This window comes from Coffea arabica, chromosome 3e (genome assembly GCF_036785885.1).
Source record: "Coffea arabica cultivar ET-39 chromosome 3e, Coffea Arabica ET-39 HiFi, whole genome shotgun sequence".
Taxonomy (NCBI): Eukaryota; Viridiplantae; Streptophyta; class Magnoliopsida; order Gentianales; family Rubiaceae; genus Coffea; species Coffea arabica.
In genome coordinates this window covers 9,178,489-9,193,820 of record NC_092315.1, presented here as the reverse complement: position 1 = coordinate 9,193,820, position 15,332 = coordinate 9,178,489, and the positions used below count along the sequence as shown (strand labels likewise).

Below are 15,332 nucleotides of genomic sequence, written 5' to 3'. Positions count from 1 at the left end.
TCATACTCAGCATATGGCTATAGGATTGAATAGTACAATCATCACTTTGGTTCCCAAGATAGCTTCACCCGTGGGAATGAAGGAATATGGTCTTGTTGCTTGTTGCAACGCACTCTAAGAAATATATTCTAATTTCTAGGGTGCTTACTGAATTATTTAAACAAATTTTGGAAGGTCTGATATCTAAGAGGCAAAGTGCCTTTTTAAAAGGTTGAAATATTTCAGATAATGTCCTATTGATGCATGAGTTGGTGAGAAATTATCATAAGAAAGGGAGAAAAGCAAGATGTGTTCTGAAAGTTGACATCACGAAAGCATATGATACAGTTAGATGGCTGTTTCTTTTTCACGGTTCTCAAACTTATGAACTTCTCCTCTACCTTATTTATTGCGCAAAAAACTGTGCTATGACTACTAGATTCTCTCTCAACCTAAATGGCTTCCTTGTTGGCTAATTTGCAAGTTGTAGAGGGTTGAGGCAAGGACATTTTATATCTACTCACCTTTGTCTTGGTAGTAATGGAAGCGTTTTCTCAGATTATGGATGCAAACATTGAAGAGATGGGGTTTGAATACCACCCCAGATGTTCAGAGATGAAATCATACCATATTTCCTTTGTTGATGATTTGTTCATTATGGCTATTCCATCTCATAAATCCTTGACGAGATTTATACTTGCACTCTAATTTTTAAACCTAATTCCCTTGTTAACGGATCGTGTATTGTAGTACAAAGGAAATAAGGTCGAATCCCACGAGAATCACTCTCAACTACTAAGGTTTTTTGCTCACTTTATTATCTAAACTACTCAAGAATTTTAACTAAGTGAAACCATCAAAAGCTAAAATAATGCAAGGCAAATTAACAACTTGAAGAAACTCAACTAAAGACAAATGTCCTAGGGTATAGATTCCACTAAATGTACCTAACTATGGATGAAATAGCCAATTATCACTCATGGTTTTGTCTTGCTAAGGATGTATTTCACTCAAGTCTTCAGAACTCGTTCTCGCCAATGAACTGAACTTAGCCAACACTATACTTTCCTTACTCTCATGGTGAAATCTAAAGTGAAGACTTAATCTAGATCTAGAAATGCCAAAAATATCCACCTAAGTGTACCATTATTTTCGTGTGTCTACTCATTAGGTTTACCTATTCTATTTCATCATTGTTAATTATTCTCATAGATTAACAACAACTATCATGGTTTGTAAATGGTGATTAAGCATTTACAAGTGTTAAAGTAAAAATAAATGAACTAGCAAGTACAAGATATAACAATAATCAACTTTATTCAACCATAATCAAGGCACAAATAGCTTCATCTACCCCTAAAACAAGAAGATTTAGCTAGACATAGTAGATTTAATAATAAAACTCATGTCTTCAATGTAACTAAGAATTAATGGCACAACAAAGAGAGTAAAGAGAAAGAAATACTTATTCAAGTGAAGAAACAAGATCTTCAAGTTTCATCATTTTCATTGCAATAAAAAATACATTGTTCATCAAGAGTTCTTCAAGTTTTTGAAGATAAAAAGAAAATTAGATCTAAAACTATCAGTAAGCTAAAACTAAAAAAAAGAGAAGAAAAAGCTCTCTCTCTTGTCAAGAACTAATCTCCCTCTCCAATAACATGTTTCTTCCTTGTTAAGAGTCAACAAAAGAAACTCTTAGATCCTCCAAAAGTTGGTACAAAATGTCTTTTTGTGTCTTGTCCACAAAAAAAAAAAAAAGAAAGAAAAACCATGCAAGTTGGTGAGTTGCAGCTACCATGAATTCCTGGATCAAATCCCTCGAGGGATTCTCCCAGGGATTGTGCAGAACAAATGATTTGCTACAAAATGATTCACTGGCCACAAACTGTGGGAGAAACCGCAGGCGGATTCTCCCGCGGTTTCTCTCTAGTTTTTTTTCTTCTTTGTTTCCTTCTTTCTTTCTTCCAAGCTTCATGCTTTCCTTGCACCATTTCTTTTAGCCATTGTTGTGACTCCTCAAGCTTCTCATCCCAGCTCATTGCACGTCCAATTAAGCTTAATCATTTTTCCTACAAAACCAAAGAAATTTGCAAGTGAAATGATAAAATCACAACTAATCCATTAATCACTTAAGGTGCAAATTAGTGACATAAAATGGACAATTTATACCAATTAATCTTACAAATAGACTCAAAATCGATATGGGATTCAGGCCACTTTGAAAGAATTCTCTGAGATGTCGAGTCTTCAACCAAACCTGGCTAAATCAGAGATTTTTGCAGCCGGTGTATCTAACTAGCAATGTGTGAAGTTGAATGAAGCTGTGGGGATTCGCTTGGGACACTTTCTAGTTTGATACCTAAGTGTTCCTTTAATATCTACTAGGCTAAGTGCTATTGACTGCTAGCCTATTCTTGATAAAATAGGGGCTATAATTAAAAGTTGGGCAGCTTGGAAACTCTCTTATGGAGGAAGGCTCATTTTACTTGAATTTATACTTAATAGCCTTTTTGTTTATTTGTCCTCCCCAAGTTGTCTGTTGCAAAGGTGGAGAGTATTTTGAATGCCTTTCTATGGTCTGGAGTGGAGCTGAGGAGTGAGGACACATGCAAAAGTTATTTGGGCAGAAGTTTGTAAACCAAAGTATGAAGGAGGTCTGGGATTGACATATTTCAAACTATGGAATAGAGCTTGATGTGCATGGGGCATACAAAATTAAACTCAATACGTAGTCAAATTTTACATTTATAAATTTTTAAATACCCTACACAAGTTTTGACCGAGATAACTTTATTCCTTTGCAATCCTATAGATATGAGAAAGAGTAGCACTTTCCAAACATTAAGACTAACAATTTTTGGTCGCTTCATTACCAATCTGAATATATAGCTAGATCAAGTTAACTTTGGGCCAAAGCTTTTTAAATTCATTAGCTTTTGGATGTAGCATGAGTTTTTTGATGTCCTGTTGGATTCTTGGCAAGCTGATCCTGGAGTGTTAATAAATCCCATACAGCTTATCTGTTTTGAACTAAAACAGCTTATGGGTAAGCTTCAAGAGCTGAATAAAAGAGACTATAACCACATCTCTGGTGGAGTTCAAAGCAAAAAAAAAAAAAAAGCAACTGATAATAGTGCAGCAGCATATGCAATAGCAACCTTTTGATCCGGAGTTAATTGCTGCAGAGAAAGTTGTTATCTAGGAATACACAAGATTGATTCTCGCTGAAGAGGAGTTCTATAAGGATAAGCCCAGAGTGTAGTGGCTACAATTCGGTGATAAAAATTGATCCGCTATTTGTGCTACTGCATAGGATCGATTGTATAATAAAATCATCTCAGATCTAGCTATTTCTTCGCTTCAGTCGTGCATTCTCCTTTTGAATTGACTTTTCCTAGGTTAGGAGTGTTTTCTCTACTATAATTATTATGAGAAGACAATGAAATTTAAATTTAAAGGATTTAATTTCTAATTAAGAGGTAAAATAAATGATCAAGTCAAATAAAAAAGATGCGAGAAAATAATTGGCAAGAGACTAGAGTTTTAGATTTTGATCCAGAATTTGAATTAATTATCCAACTAATTTATTAACATGCCAAGAATGTATCATGCAAAGGTGTTTTATATTATCTATTAATACATCTAAATTGTGCCCAATTATATCTTACATCTCTCTCAAGACCATAATTATTTAATTAAACCCTTTAAGATCTTAGGTGATTTCAATTATGTTATACAAAATCTAATCTATTCTCATAATTAGGCTAAATATATTTATTCATCTTATGCATGGTTGTATGTCCCTTTTTAGTTCAACACAAAATCTAAGAGCATGTCTATGGTGATCAAGCATAACATATAATTAAGTCAAAATAGATAAATTAAGGCAAACGTAAAGAATTTAACTAAAATAAATAACCAATACTTTTTAATAAAATCCAACCCTAGAGACAAATTAGTTCATCATATTCATTATAAAAATCAAGAACTCAAAGACTAAATACAAGTATGAAGATAAAAGTAAAGAAAACTTCTCAATTTTCCTTGCTCCAATCTCCGTCTCGATTTCTCTTTGATCCCGTGCCTTGAACCCATTCTTGATCTCCCAAGAAAGAGTTTTATGTGATGAACTGATGCTAGTCTAATGTGTTTCTTCCCCTAAAAATAATCTAAATAACTCCTATTTATAGTTTCTTAAAATTTTAGCCCAAATATGATAGGGTTAGACTTCTTGGAGTTGAAAAAAATCGCGAAGGCACCAATTCCAGATGAAGAAGGAAACGGTCTCTACGTAACCAATCATCCATAATATCAAATAAATCATTTTCGCCTTTGGTAAATTTACCAAGGGCTATAGTCATAGCGATCCTTCTATTCAACTACTTCGACCATTTTGGAGCACTTCATAGCATTTTTAGAGGATTCAATCTCTTTTGTATGATATCTCTTGCACTGTCCCACCCCAATGCAATTGGTTACAAAGATAAAAATCTTTTATTTATTGGCCCATAAACTCACCTTGATAACTCAAATTTTTATTCCTAGAGTAGTAGATTCCTACTTAGTAAGTATATTAACCGCAAATTGTCTTATTATGACTCATCAATCAGATGATGAATATCTTTTCAAAGAACAACCAACCCCCTCTCTCATGCCCAATTGACCCTCAGACCTAACCCCTCGTTTGTTCCATTAATAATTAATGTTATTATTAGATCTTGTTTGGGATATTGAGAAAAATAAAGAAATATAGAAATTCTTTTAATAAATTAAAGTCTTTTATTAATTTCCGTGGGCCGGTCATTGGGTGAAGCTCAAAACCATAACAACCAGAAGAAGTTCAATGTGAAGACCATTTTGACATCTGGAGCCGGTTATTGAGAATACATGCACAGATCGCTATGGATTTGCCTATGGATCCTTAGTAATCCAGCAACCCTTGTTTGTTCATTCTTCTTCTTCTTTTATTGCTGCTTTTCTTGATTGTCTTGCCAAGATTGGTCCATTTTCTTTCCAATTGAGCTCTCTACCTATTAAAATAACATAAGATCAAAATTAAACAATTTCTATTCAAGTTGTAGCTCAACTATCACCGTTAACTAGCAATTTGTACATATAAAGATAATGCAATTCATACCCTATCAAAAATACTGCTTTTTTTCTACAGAAAGATGAAGGGTCATGTTGCCAGGAATAAGATACTCTCTCTTAGAAATGATGAAGTTGATGTTGTTGAGGACCATGAGCAAGTTAAAGAAATTGCAGGGGAATTTTATCAGACTCTGTTTAGTAAATCTAACTCTTAGTACCCTGATTTGAAGGGCAAGCTGCAACAGATAAATGCCAAAACCATCACTAGTGATCAATTCGACTTTCTCCAGGCTAGTGTGTCAGCTGAAGAGATTAAACATGCTATGTTTGCTATGAAGGACGGTAAAGCTCCAAGCCCAGATGGCTTTAGTGCACAATTTTTTTAAAGAAGAATTAGCATGTAATTGGTGATGAAGTAATTCGAGATGCTCAATCTTGTTTTGACAAGAAGTATATGCATTATCCTTTAAATAGTACTATAATTACACTGGTCCCAAAGTTGCGGAATACAACACAAATGAGGGATTTCAAGCCTACAGCCTGCTGTTGTTTGCTATGTAAATGCGATTTAGCATTGCTAACTAATAGGTTGAAAGTTTAATTCCTCGAATCATTGATGAATATCAGAGTGCTTTATAATAGGAAGAAGTATAGCAGATAATACACTAGTAATGCATGAATTGGTGAGAGGGTACTGCAAGAAAGTTGGATTAGCTCGTGCAGTGTTGAAAATAAAGTGAGGAGTGAAAGAAATGCTGGATAGTCAAATTACAGGCTTCAAAATTACATGTTTAATGTTCTTTCCAACTGTGCTGGGTTTTGGAGACATTAAATGTTAAAATATCCAAAATTAAAAGTTAAAATATCCCCAAAGCCCACCTACATTGAGACCCAAGGGGAAATTACCAGGTGGTCATTAATTTTTAATTTGGGGTTTTAAGCTGGATGCCTAAGAAATGCAGCCTGTGCATCGACTGAAGTAAACGGGTCGAGTGAGAGTAACCAAAAGGGAAAATCGTTCAAAACGTCCATCACATTTTGTAAAATAACTTTTTTCATCCCTCACTTTTAAAAATGTAATTTTACGTCCCTTACAAATTCACATTGGTGAAATTTTGTCCCTATTTAGGTTTTCGACTAGTTTTTGGTCGGAATTCACCACGTGCCTAGCTTGCACGTGATCATATTTTAAGGGCAAAATTGTCAAATCAAATTTTATATAATTCGATTCATAGTCCCTCACATTTCATAAAATAAAATTTTTCGTCCCTTATATTTCACAAAATGAATTGTTTCATCCTTCCCATTTTTCCAAATGAATTTTTTCATCTTTTATTGATCATATGTGTGAATAATTTTTTTTAAATCTATGTATATATCTATTTGATTTCACTTGAACAGTACGAATAGCATGCGAAATCAAATAGAGATATAGTACACACTACTCGTACTGCTCAAGTGAAATTAAATAGATATATACATGTGTTTAAAAAAATTTTAAGTTTTTCACGTATATTCATTTTCTTTAACTCGAAATTTGAAAATAAAGATGGCATTTAATCCTAAATATTATCAAGTGTTTATATCGAATTAAATTTGGATAGAAAAAGTAAACAAAAGAAAAGTATGACAAAAAGAAATAAGTGATTAGCACTTTCAAATTTTAAGACAATCACAATACAAGTAATTCAACTGTTGGTCTTAAAAGTGTCGAGTAGAAATTTCAGATTTAAACTGAAATTTGTTAACATAATTATAGAATTCGAGTTAGGACCCATTAATTATATGACCTTATTATACAACTCAATAAATAAATTATTACCAAAAGAGAAAGGTCAAAAATATTGAATAGGTTCAAATGATGAAATCATATAAATATATAAGTGGGTTTCAAACAAAATTATTAGTTTTAAACCCCTATATATATCGATTGAATAGCATGTGTATAGCTATGATTAGCCTGTTTAGATGAAATCCAATAGAGATAAATTACATGTTACTCATACTGTTTAAATAAAATCAAATAAACATATACGTGGGTTTATAGAAAAAAAAGCTATTCGTATACATGATCAATGAGAGATGAAAAAATTCATTTTGAAAAATGTGAGCGATGGAAAAATTCATTTTTTGAAATATGAGGAACGAAACAATTCATTTTGTAAAATGTTGGGGATGAAAAAATTCATTTTGTGAAAATGTGAGGGACTATGAATCAGATTATGTAAAAATTTGATTTGACAATTTTGTCCTTAAACAATGATCACATGCAAGTCACGTGGTAGATTCTGGCTAAAAACTAGTCGGAAATCTAGGTAGAGACCAAATTTGGTTAATGTGAATTTATAAGGGACGTAAAATTATATATTTAAAAATAAGAAACGAAAAAAGTTATTTTGTAAAATGAGAAACGTTTTGAATGATTTTCCCCAATCAAAAATTATGAATGTGTCATCGTCATGCTTTCATTGACTAAAAAGACGTTTACGTAACCCTACCAAACCCATTAATTAAATGGGTTCCATGGTCCACCTATCTGCAGACTGCACCTGGTACCTAATGAAATTCAGGCAACCATTTGACCCGCCCTTTTGGACTGCCCTCATCCAGAAAATAGTGATCTTACTTGCATATATAAATATATACACACATACATGTGTGTGTGTAACAATCCAACCTTTTTTTCCCTTCTTTTTCTTCTTCTGCTTCGTAATTATCGTTAGACACAAATCATACAAGTAATCAACCATGTTTTTTCTAAATCCAATTTTATTCTTGTTGATAATCGTAGTCCCCTTTTTAATCTTTATATTCTTGTCCAGAACATCCATCCTGCATATCGTGAACAATTGGTGGCGGAGTTTAGCTGACAAATTTTACGTGTACCAGTTGTACAGAGATCCAAAAACGGAAATTTAGCTATGGCCTGCATATGAATTCCCAGTGACACTTTTGATCACTCGTCGTCTTGCCACATTCAACCGCTGATGGGTCAAGAAACAACTTTTTGTTAACTCGCTGGCCTGAACAGTCTTCATATTTATGAAGAACATCCAAAATATACTTCAAAGAAGAACCACAACGTCATCGGCTTGTCTTACTCCCAATGTATCAACTAATCTTTCATTTCTTTTTAAGGTTTGGATTCATCTTAAGTAATACTTAACTAGTTATCAGAGAAACAAAATACACAGATACAAACTCAGGGATTGATAGTTGCTTGCAGGTAACAGAGAAACAAAATACACAGATACAAACTCAAACTCGTACAGCTGTTTTTATTTATTCAATGGTGCATTTTTGTTTGTACAAGTGCACCTTTGACATATTAGTACAAGGACACAAACTCAAACACAGACGGATTTTTTTATTTAACGGTGCATTTTTGTTGGTAGAAGTGCACCTTACATTGCATACTAGTACAACAGTGGGAGGATGTTTGCATGCCAGCAGTACATCATCCATGCATAAACTGAAAACCACACCATAAACACTAGATAATTAAAGTACTTAAAGTCGTCGATCCCCACTCAGCTGATCAAGAGTAGTGCTTGATTACTTTTTCTTATGATTGTACCAGATGAGCTCATAAGTGTGAGCATTGCTCTTCAGTGTATCAGAAACCAATGCTGGGTCGCAATATGGGCCCTTATCATCATGAGTATTAATGGCAAGCAGGTAGTCAGTGACATCAGAAACGCTCCAGCAGAAGCCGAATTCCACACTGTTGAATTTCAGACCGGTCCCCGCCTGCCCATTGTAACTATCAACTGCAAATTTTGCCTTCTGAATCACCACATCGTCGTTCGGATTGACGGTTGACGCCATAGGAATAATAGGTTCGTCTTTCTGCAAACCCCAAACATTTTTCAGTAAGAAAACCCAACACAATTGAGTTCCCAAAATCAGTTAGAGTCCTTTCAAACAAAGGAACAACCAGAAAACTAAATCGAACCAATCAATTAATAAGAAACGACATTGCTCGGAAGAAGCTTATTTATCAAACAATTCAAGAGACCGCAGCATGTAGACAACTAGAAACATAAAATATTGCTAATCAAGTCGACTCAAGAATGTTGAAGTTACTTTAATTTGCAACTCCTCATACTTTTTCAAACGTTTCTATACGTGTTGTTTATAAGTTGACTCCGAAAACCATGCACACACAAACTTGAAAAACAAAGAAATCCAGTCTAGCAAGGCATACAGTCACTATTCACCTGTCCACTGCCAATACCAGATTTGGCTGCGGCCATTTTCTTCTTAAAGGACTAGCTAGCTAACTAATAAGAATGGAAATAGATACTTGTAACTGGTGAGTGTCGAAAACTTGGTAGCAGAGAACCAGACTCCTTGAATTTATAGGCCTAAAAATGTGATACTCTACACCATAAATTAATTTGTGGTAATGCCGGACCTAATTACCAAAATCATGGTCCACCAGCATGGAACACGTTTTTACACGTCCTTGATGAGGTCAGTGTGAAAATATACACCAACGTAACCTAATTATTATAGCTAGGCCTATAATTTTATGTTATTATTTTATCATCATTCAAACTTTTGGCTTGATACCACTGGGTAGGGTTGGTCCAGTGGCTAAGAGCTCCCCCACTATCAGGTTCATAGTTCTAATCTTGAGGTTGATAGTTGGGGATGGGAAGGGGTGTAAAGAGTGGAGGGTGATAGGGTATGTAATTGCTATTAAATTTATGAATATTTTCCTTTAATTTTGACCAAATATTGTAATAATTGATGGATTCTACTTATATTTGAGAATTGATGCTAATTTTAGGAATAGGCCAAGAAAAGGAGTAAAAAGTATATTTGGCAATTGATGCTAATTTCAGGAATATGGCAAGAAAAGGAGTAAAAATTGGTTTAATGAAGATTCTTGGTGTGTTCTGTGTGACCGCACCTAATTCTAGCCTCGGGTTCGAAGAGATCGAGATTTGGCGCGCGTGGCAATTTTCCAATTCAAATTGAAGTTCTGTGAAGTGGTTTCCTTTTCCAAAATAATTGGTTTTCGTTTTGTATTTAGAAACAAGTAACTTACCTTTTGTTAAATTATGGGTATATTTCTCTCGGAGAAAAATTAGAGGAGATTAGATGTATTAGTGGTAGTAGTAATAGCAGGAAACGTTGGTGACGTGAGTAGGAGGGATTCTTGGCCTTCGTGATTTTAAGACTTTGTTTCGGGTACCGAGAGACTATTAGTCTAGGCACCAAGCATAAACCAAACGAAGAGCTTTTCTCTCCGCCTTTTCCTGTTTTTTGCTTTTGTTGAATATTCATGCAACATTTATCAATAAAATTGCTTGGATTATTCGTAGTGATAAGTGGCTAAATTTTCTTTTTCTAGTCAAGGAGTAACGAAGGATTCATCGGCAACTATGAGATCTAATTGTTTTTATCTATTTCTTTTATTCGTTAGTATTCGTATGTTTTTTTATTTAATTTCTCATGATTGTTTGATTGTTTGAATGTCATGAGTGTTTTGATATTTAATTCAACTTAACAATCTAATGATAGTTAGGATAGTTAAATTCTTAATTGTTTAATTGTCTTAAATTAGTGGTGACTAATGTGATTGGTTTCATGTTAGAGAAACATATGATCTAATTTAAATAAACTCCAATAGTGTGTTTATTGATTAAAACATTACTTTTCTAGTTTTTAATGCAATCAATAAATTAAATTATACGGACGTACCTAGAGTTGTTTCTTGATTAGGAAAGTAGTTAATGAATGTACATTAACTATCGAGATATTAAGGAAAAGTTGGTTATCATCACATGTTTGGCAACTTTAACCTGTTTATTAACAAATAAATGAAATAATTATTGCATTAATGAGCAGGTGTATGAATCACTTCCGAAATTATATCCTTGACTAGAGCTTGTTTATCAGTTAATCTTTTTTTTCTTTTTCAGGTTTGGATTCATTTTAAGTAAAACTTAACTAGTTATTAGACTTCATAACTAGTCATGAATATAGTACCTAGTTGACACACAAAACTCAGGGATTGAAAATTGCTTGCAAGTAACAGAGGAACAAAATACACAGATACAAATTCAAACACAGACTGCTGTTTTTATTTATTTAATGGTGCATTTTACTCGTATAAGTGCAGCTTTGACATACTTGTACAAGGACACAAACTCAAACACTAATAAGAATGGAAATAGATATTTGTAACTGGTGACTATCGAAAACTTGCGACTATCGAAAACTTGGTCGCAGAGGACCAGACTCCTTGTATTTATGGGCCTAAAAATGTGATTCTGTACCCCATAAAGTAATTTGTGATGATGTAGGACCGAATCACAAAAATCATGGTCCACCAGCATGGAACACGTTTTTACACGTCCATGATGAGGTCGGCGTGAAAATATACACCAACGTAACCTTAATTACTATAGCTAAGCCTGTAATTTTATCGTATTATTTTACCATCCTTCCCACTTTTGGCTTGATGCAACTAGGCAAGATTGGTCCAATGGCTAAGAGCTACCAGGTTTATAGTTTGAATCCTGAAGTTGACAGTTGGGGATGGGATGGAGTGTGGAGAAGGGAGGGAGGGTTAAAATAAAAAAAAAAAACTTTCAGCTTGAATATGCATTTTGTATTTGATTTGATGTATTTCTTAATGAGTTGATGTAAAAGAAGATGATTAACAATTACACCAAAAGAGCAAGTCATTTTCTTAATTGGTTATTAAATTTTTAAATGGAAATTCCATTGGTTTGTAATCATTTTTACACAATAAAAGCAAGAGAACGTCAAGAAGTTGTGTTTCAATGCCAAATTGCAAAACTTTGTTGCCAACAATCAAAAAATGTATTAAACCGAATGAAAGAAAGCAACTTTCTCATTTTGGAAATACAACAATCTATTGTGAAGATAATGTAGATTCGAATGTTCAAAAACAGCCATTATGCATGCCAATTAACGAAACTACGCTACTCATTCTATAAGAACCATGCCAGAAGTATAAAAAGTGTTCGTTTCTGATATAAGCTCAAGTTGTGGATATTTCTGTAGGTGCTTTATATTGTTTTTGAGTTAATTTGTGAAGTTAAATGGTGCAAGTTGCTTATTTTAGTCTTTGATTTGCACCTTAAGTTGATAGATGAATTAACTATGATTTTGTCATTTTACTCGCAAAATCTCTTTGTTTTGTAGGGTAAAATGAACAAGATCAATTGGAAGCGAAATGGTGGACTAACAAAGCGATGATTAGAAACTTGAGAAATTGCAACAGTAGTTAAAAGATGTGGTGCAACTCAAGAACTTGAAAGGATGAAAGAAGGAAAGAATCTAAAACTGGGGTTTATGTTGTAATCTAGGAATCTGCATATAGGGTTATGCGTAATTTATTGAAGATTGAACTATTTGAGTGCGTATGAATAGGAAATTATTTGGAATAATATTTTGGAATAACATCGTAACACTCTTTGTGATATGATAGATATGAGATTTAAAAGGTGGCTAGAAAGATAAAAAGATAATTAGAAAACGGATTTATGATGCAATTAATTTTTTTATTTTTATTGTTGCAAATAACTTCATATCCAAACAAAGATGTTTTCCTGATCCCTGTGTCTTTTTTATTTGTCTATGCTTTTAGTAATTCGGCATATACTCTCCTTGTTAGAGTTCTTTTTCTGGTAAATCTTGCAATAGGACTTCAGTAATTTATTTTCTTCAAAGAGGGAATCTTTAGTTCACTAATTTATGAATTTATAATTTTTTACTTCTTTAAATTTTTATAGTAAACTCATAATAAGTAATAACAACATTTATAATGTTCAAAATAAGGAGGATAACCAAAGATTTTAATATATTCTTTATCGTTTTATTGATAGACTTAAGCTAAACTCAAAATCATATTTTTATAAAACCTCTACAGGCTTAGCTGCAGTGATATTACATCGAGTTTAGAAGGTAACTATAAGGACTTTTGGGGCTTTTCACCAACCGTGTTGGGGACATTTAGGAACTTCTTGGAATTGTGTTGGCCAAAATTTATATTGAGAAAGCAAAATCATAGACAGACTATGAATGAGGATGCAAGCTGAGGAGAGCTTTTATAAGGATAAATCGAGAGTCAAATGGTTGAAAGAGGGTGATGCCAACACTGCATTTTGATCAACGAATTCCTGTAAGCGTATAGGATCGATTGTAGTAATAAATTACCTGTAGTATTCCAAAATAGAATCTATACGGACGAGTTAATTTTCTCCACTTTAATTATTCTAGACAACTAATAAAATTCAAATTCATAGGGGTTTCAATCTATAACTAAAAAAAATGAACAAATAATCAAGGCAAATTAAATAGAGTTGAGAAAATGGTTGGCAAGAGTCTAGGGTTTTAGATTTTTATACAAAATTTAAATTAATCATCCCATTATTTTTCTCAACATGCCAACAATGTATTACATGCAAATACCTTAGATTATCTCTGGATATATCTAAGTTATGCTTAATTAAATCGCATGTCTCTCTCGAGATCATAAGTATTTAATTAAACCCTTTAAGATCTTAGGTGATATAATTACGTCATACAACTGCTAACCTACTCTCATAATTAGATTAAATATGTTTATTTATCTAGTGCACGGTTGTATATCCCTTTTTAGTTTAATACAAGCACTAAGGGCATGTCTATAGTGGCCAATCACAAACATGCAATTAAATCAAAAATAAATAAATCAAGACAAAAGTAAAGAATTTAATTAAGATAAATAATCAAATCTCCTTCATAAAACTCTAAGCCTATAAAATTGAGTTCAACATATTCATAATTAAAACCAAGAATTCAAAGAAAAGATACAAACAAGAAGATAAAGTAAAGAAAACTTCTCAATTTTCTATGCTTTGGTCCCCGTCTTGATCTTCTTTTTTTATTCTTCCACACTTCATCCTTGATCTATCAAGAAAAGAAGATGTAAAAAGGATGAACCAATGTAGCCTAATATTTTCTAACCTCCAAAAAAGTCCTAGATAGCGCTTATTTATAGTTTCTTAAAGTAGTATCTCAAATGGGATAGGATTGGGTTTATTGGAACTAAAAAATAACATTTTCGCATATTTTTCAATAAAGTCCAGCCCAAAGTTTGGCATCGAACATTAGGATTACAGGAAGCCTGGCCTGAAGACCGAATGAATAATCGGCGTCGGTTATAACAGAGCCATAAATGGATCACTATAGATCTACACGTGGATCATATTTGAAGCCAAAAAAACTCGATCAAAGAGGCTGAATCAACTCTTGCAAACATGAAATTTGTAGTCCTTTAAATTAGCTTTCCCATGCCATAACAATCATATCATTTGGAGATCTAGACACTAAGATATGTCCAAAATACTGAGAACCAATCAGAAGAGTATCACAGCAAAACTATATTTTAGTATTTTGGATTGTTTGTTATGAAAACATGAGAACTGGACTTTGATATCTCATAAAAATTGTAGATCTTTCTCTTACTTCAAAGTGAATCAAGAATTATATCAATCCAATTTGTGTAACTCAAGTTATTGCCAAAATAATGAAACATGTCAATCCAGTCAAACCCCTTACTCTTCAGGTTTTCTTCTTCCATTGCTTCTTCGCCATATTTTTGTCTATTTTCTGTCCAGTCAAGATTTTCACTTATTAGACCAATATAATAACAAAATAAAGTAGTTTCCATTCAAAATAAAGCTCAAATAACATAATTAACTAGCAACTTATACATATAAATACACTAAATTTTATACCCTATCACATTTTTCCATAGAAAGTTGAAAATTTACCATTCTCACAACAAAATCTTAAGTCTCACAAACTCTGAGGATATAAGGCTTTACAGACTGTGAAAATGTGAAGAGGGAAGTAGTTGGATATTATTAGCAATCATTTTCTAAACATTGTTCCTTCTCTGAAACTATGGAGCATAGGTTATCCAAGATTATTAAAAATAGATTAACCAAAAAGCAAGGGGCAAAGTTGATTCAGAAAATTACTGACTTAGAGATTCAGCAAGCTTTATTCAGCATGAAAGAAGGTACTTCACCAGAGCCTGATGCTTTCACTGTGGATTTTTTCAAAAGAAATTGATGAATATTAGGTGCTGGTTTGATTAATGCTATATAGTACTGTTTTCATACTCAGCATATGGCTATAGGATTGAATAGTACAATCATCACTTTGGTTCCCAAGATAGCTTCACCTGTGGGAATGAAGGAATATGGTCTTGTTGCTTGTTGCAATGC

General features: G+C 33.2%; 1 protein-coding gene across 1 annotated transcript; it reads right to left on the bottom strand.

Moving 5' to 3' along the window:
• Window positions 1-8,328: 8,328 nt before the first annotated feature.
• LOC113736198 (uncharacterized) lies at window positions 8,329-9,442 on the bottom strand. Its single transcript, XM_027263049.2, has 2 exons — window positions 9,294-9,442; window positions 8,329-8,922 (listed from the first exon to the last, which is right to left on the bottom strand). The coding sequence occupies exons 1-2, from the start codon at window positions 9,327-9,329 to the stop codon at window positions 8,629-8,631; spliced, it is 330 nt and encodes a 109-aa protein (XP_027118850.1). The 5' UTR covers window positions 9,330-9,442; the 3' UTR covers window positions 8,329-8,628.
• Window positions 9,443-15,332: the final 5,890 nt, after the last annotated feature.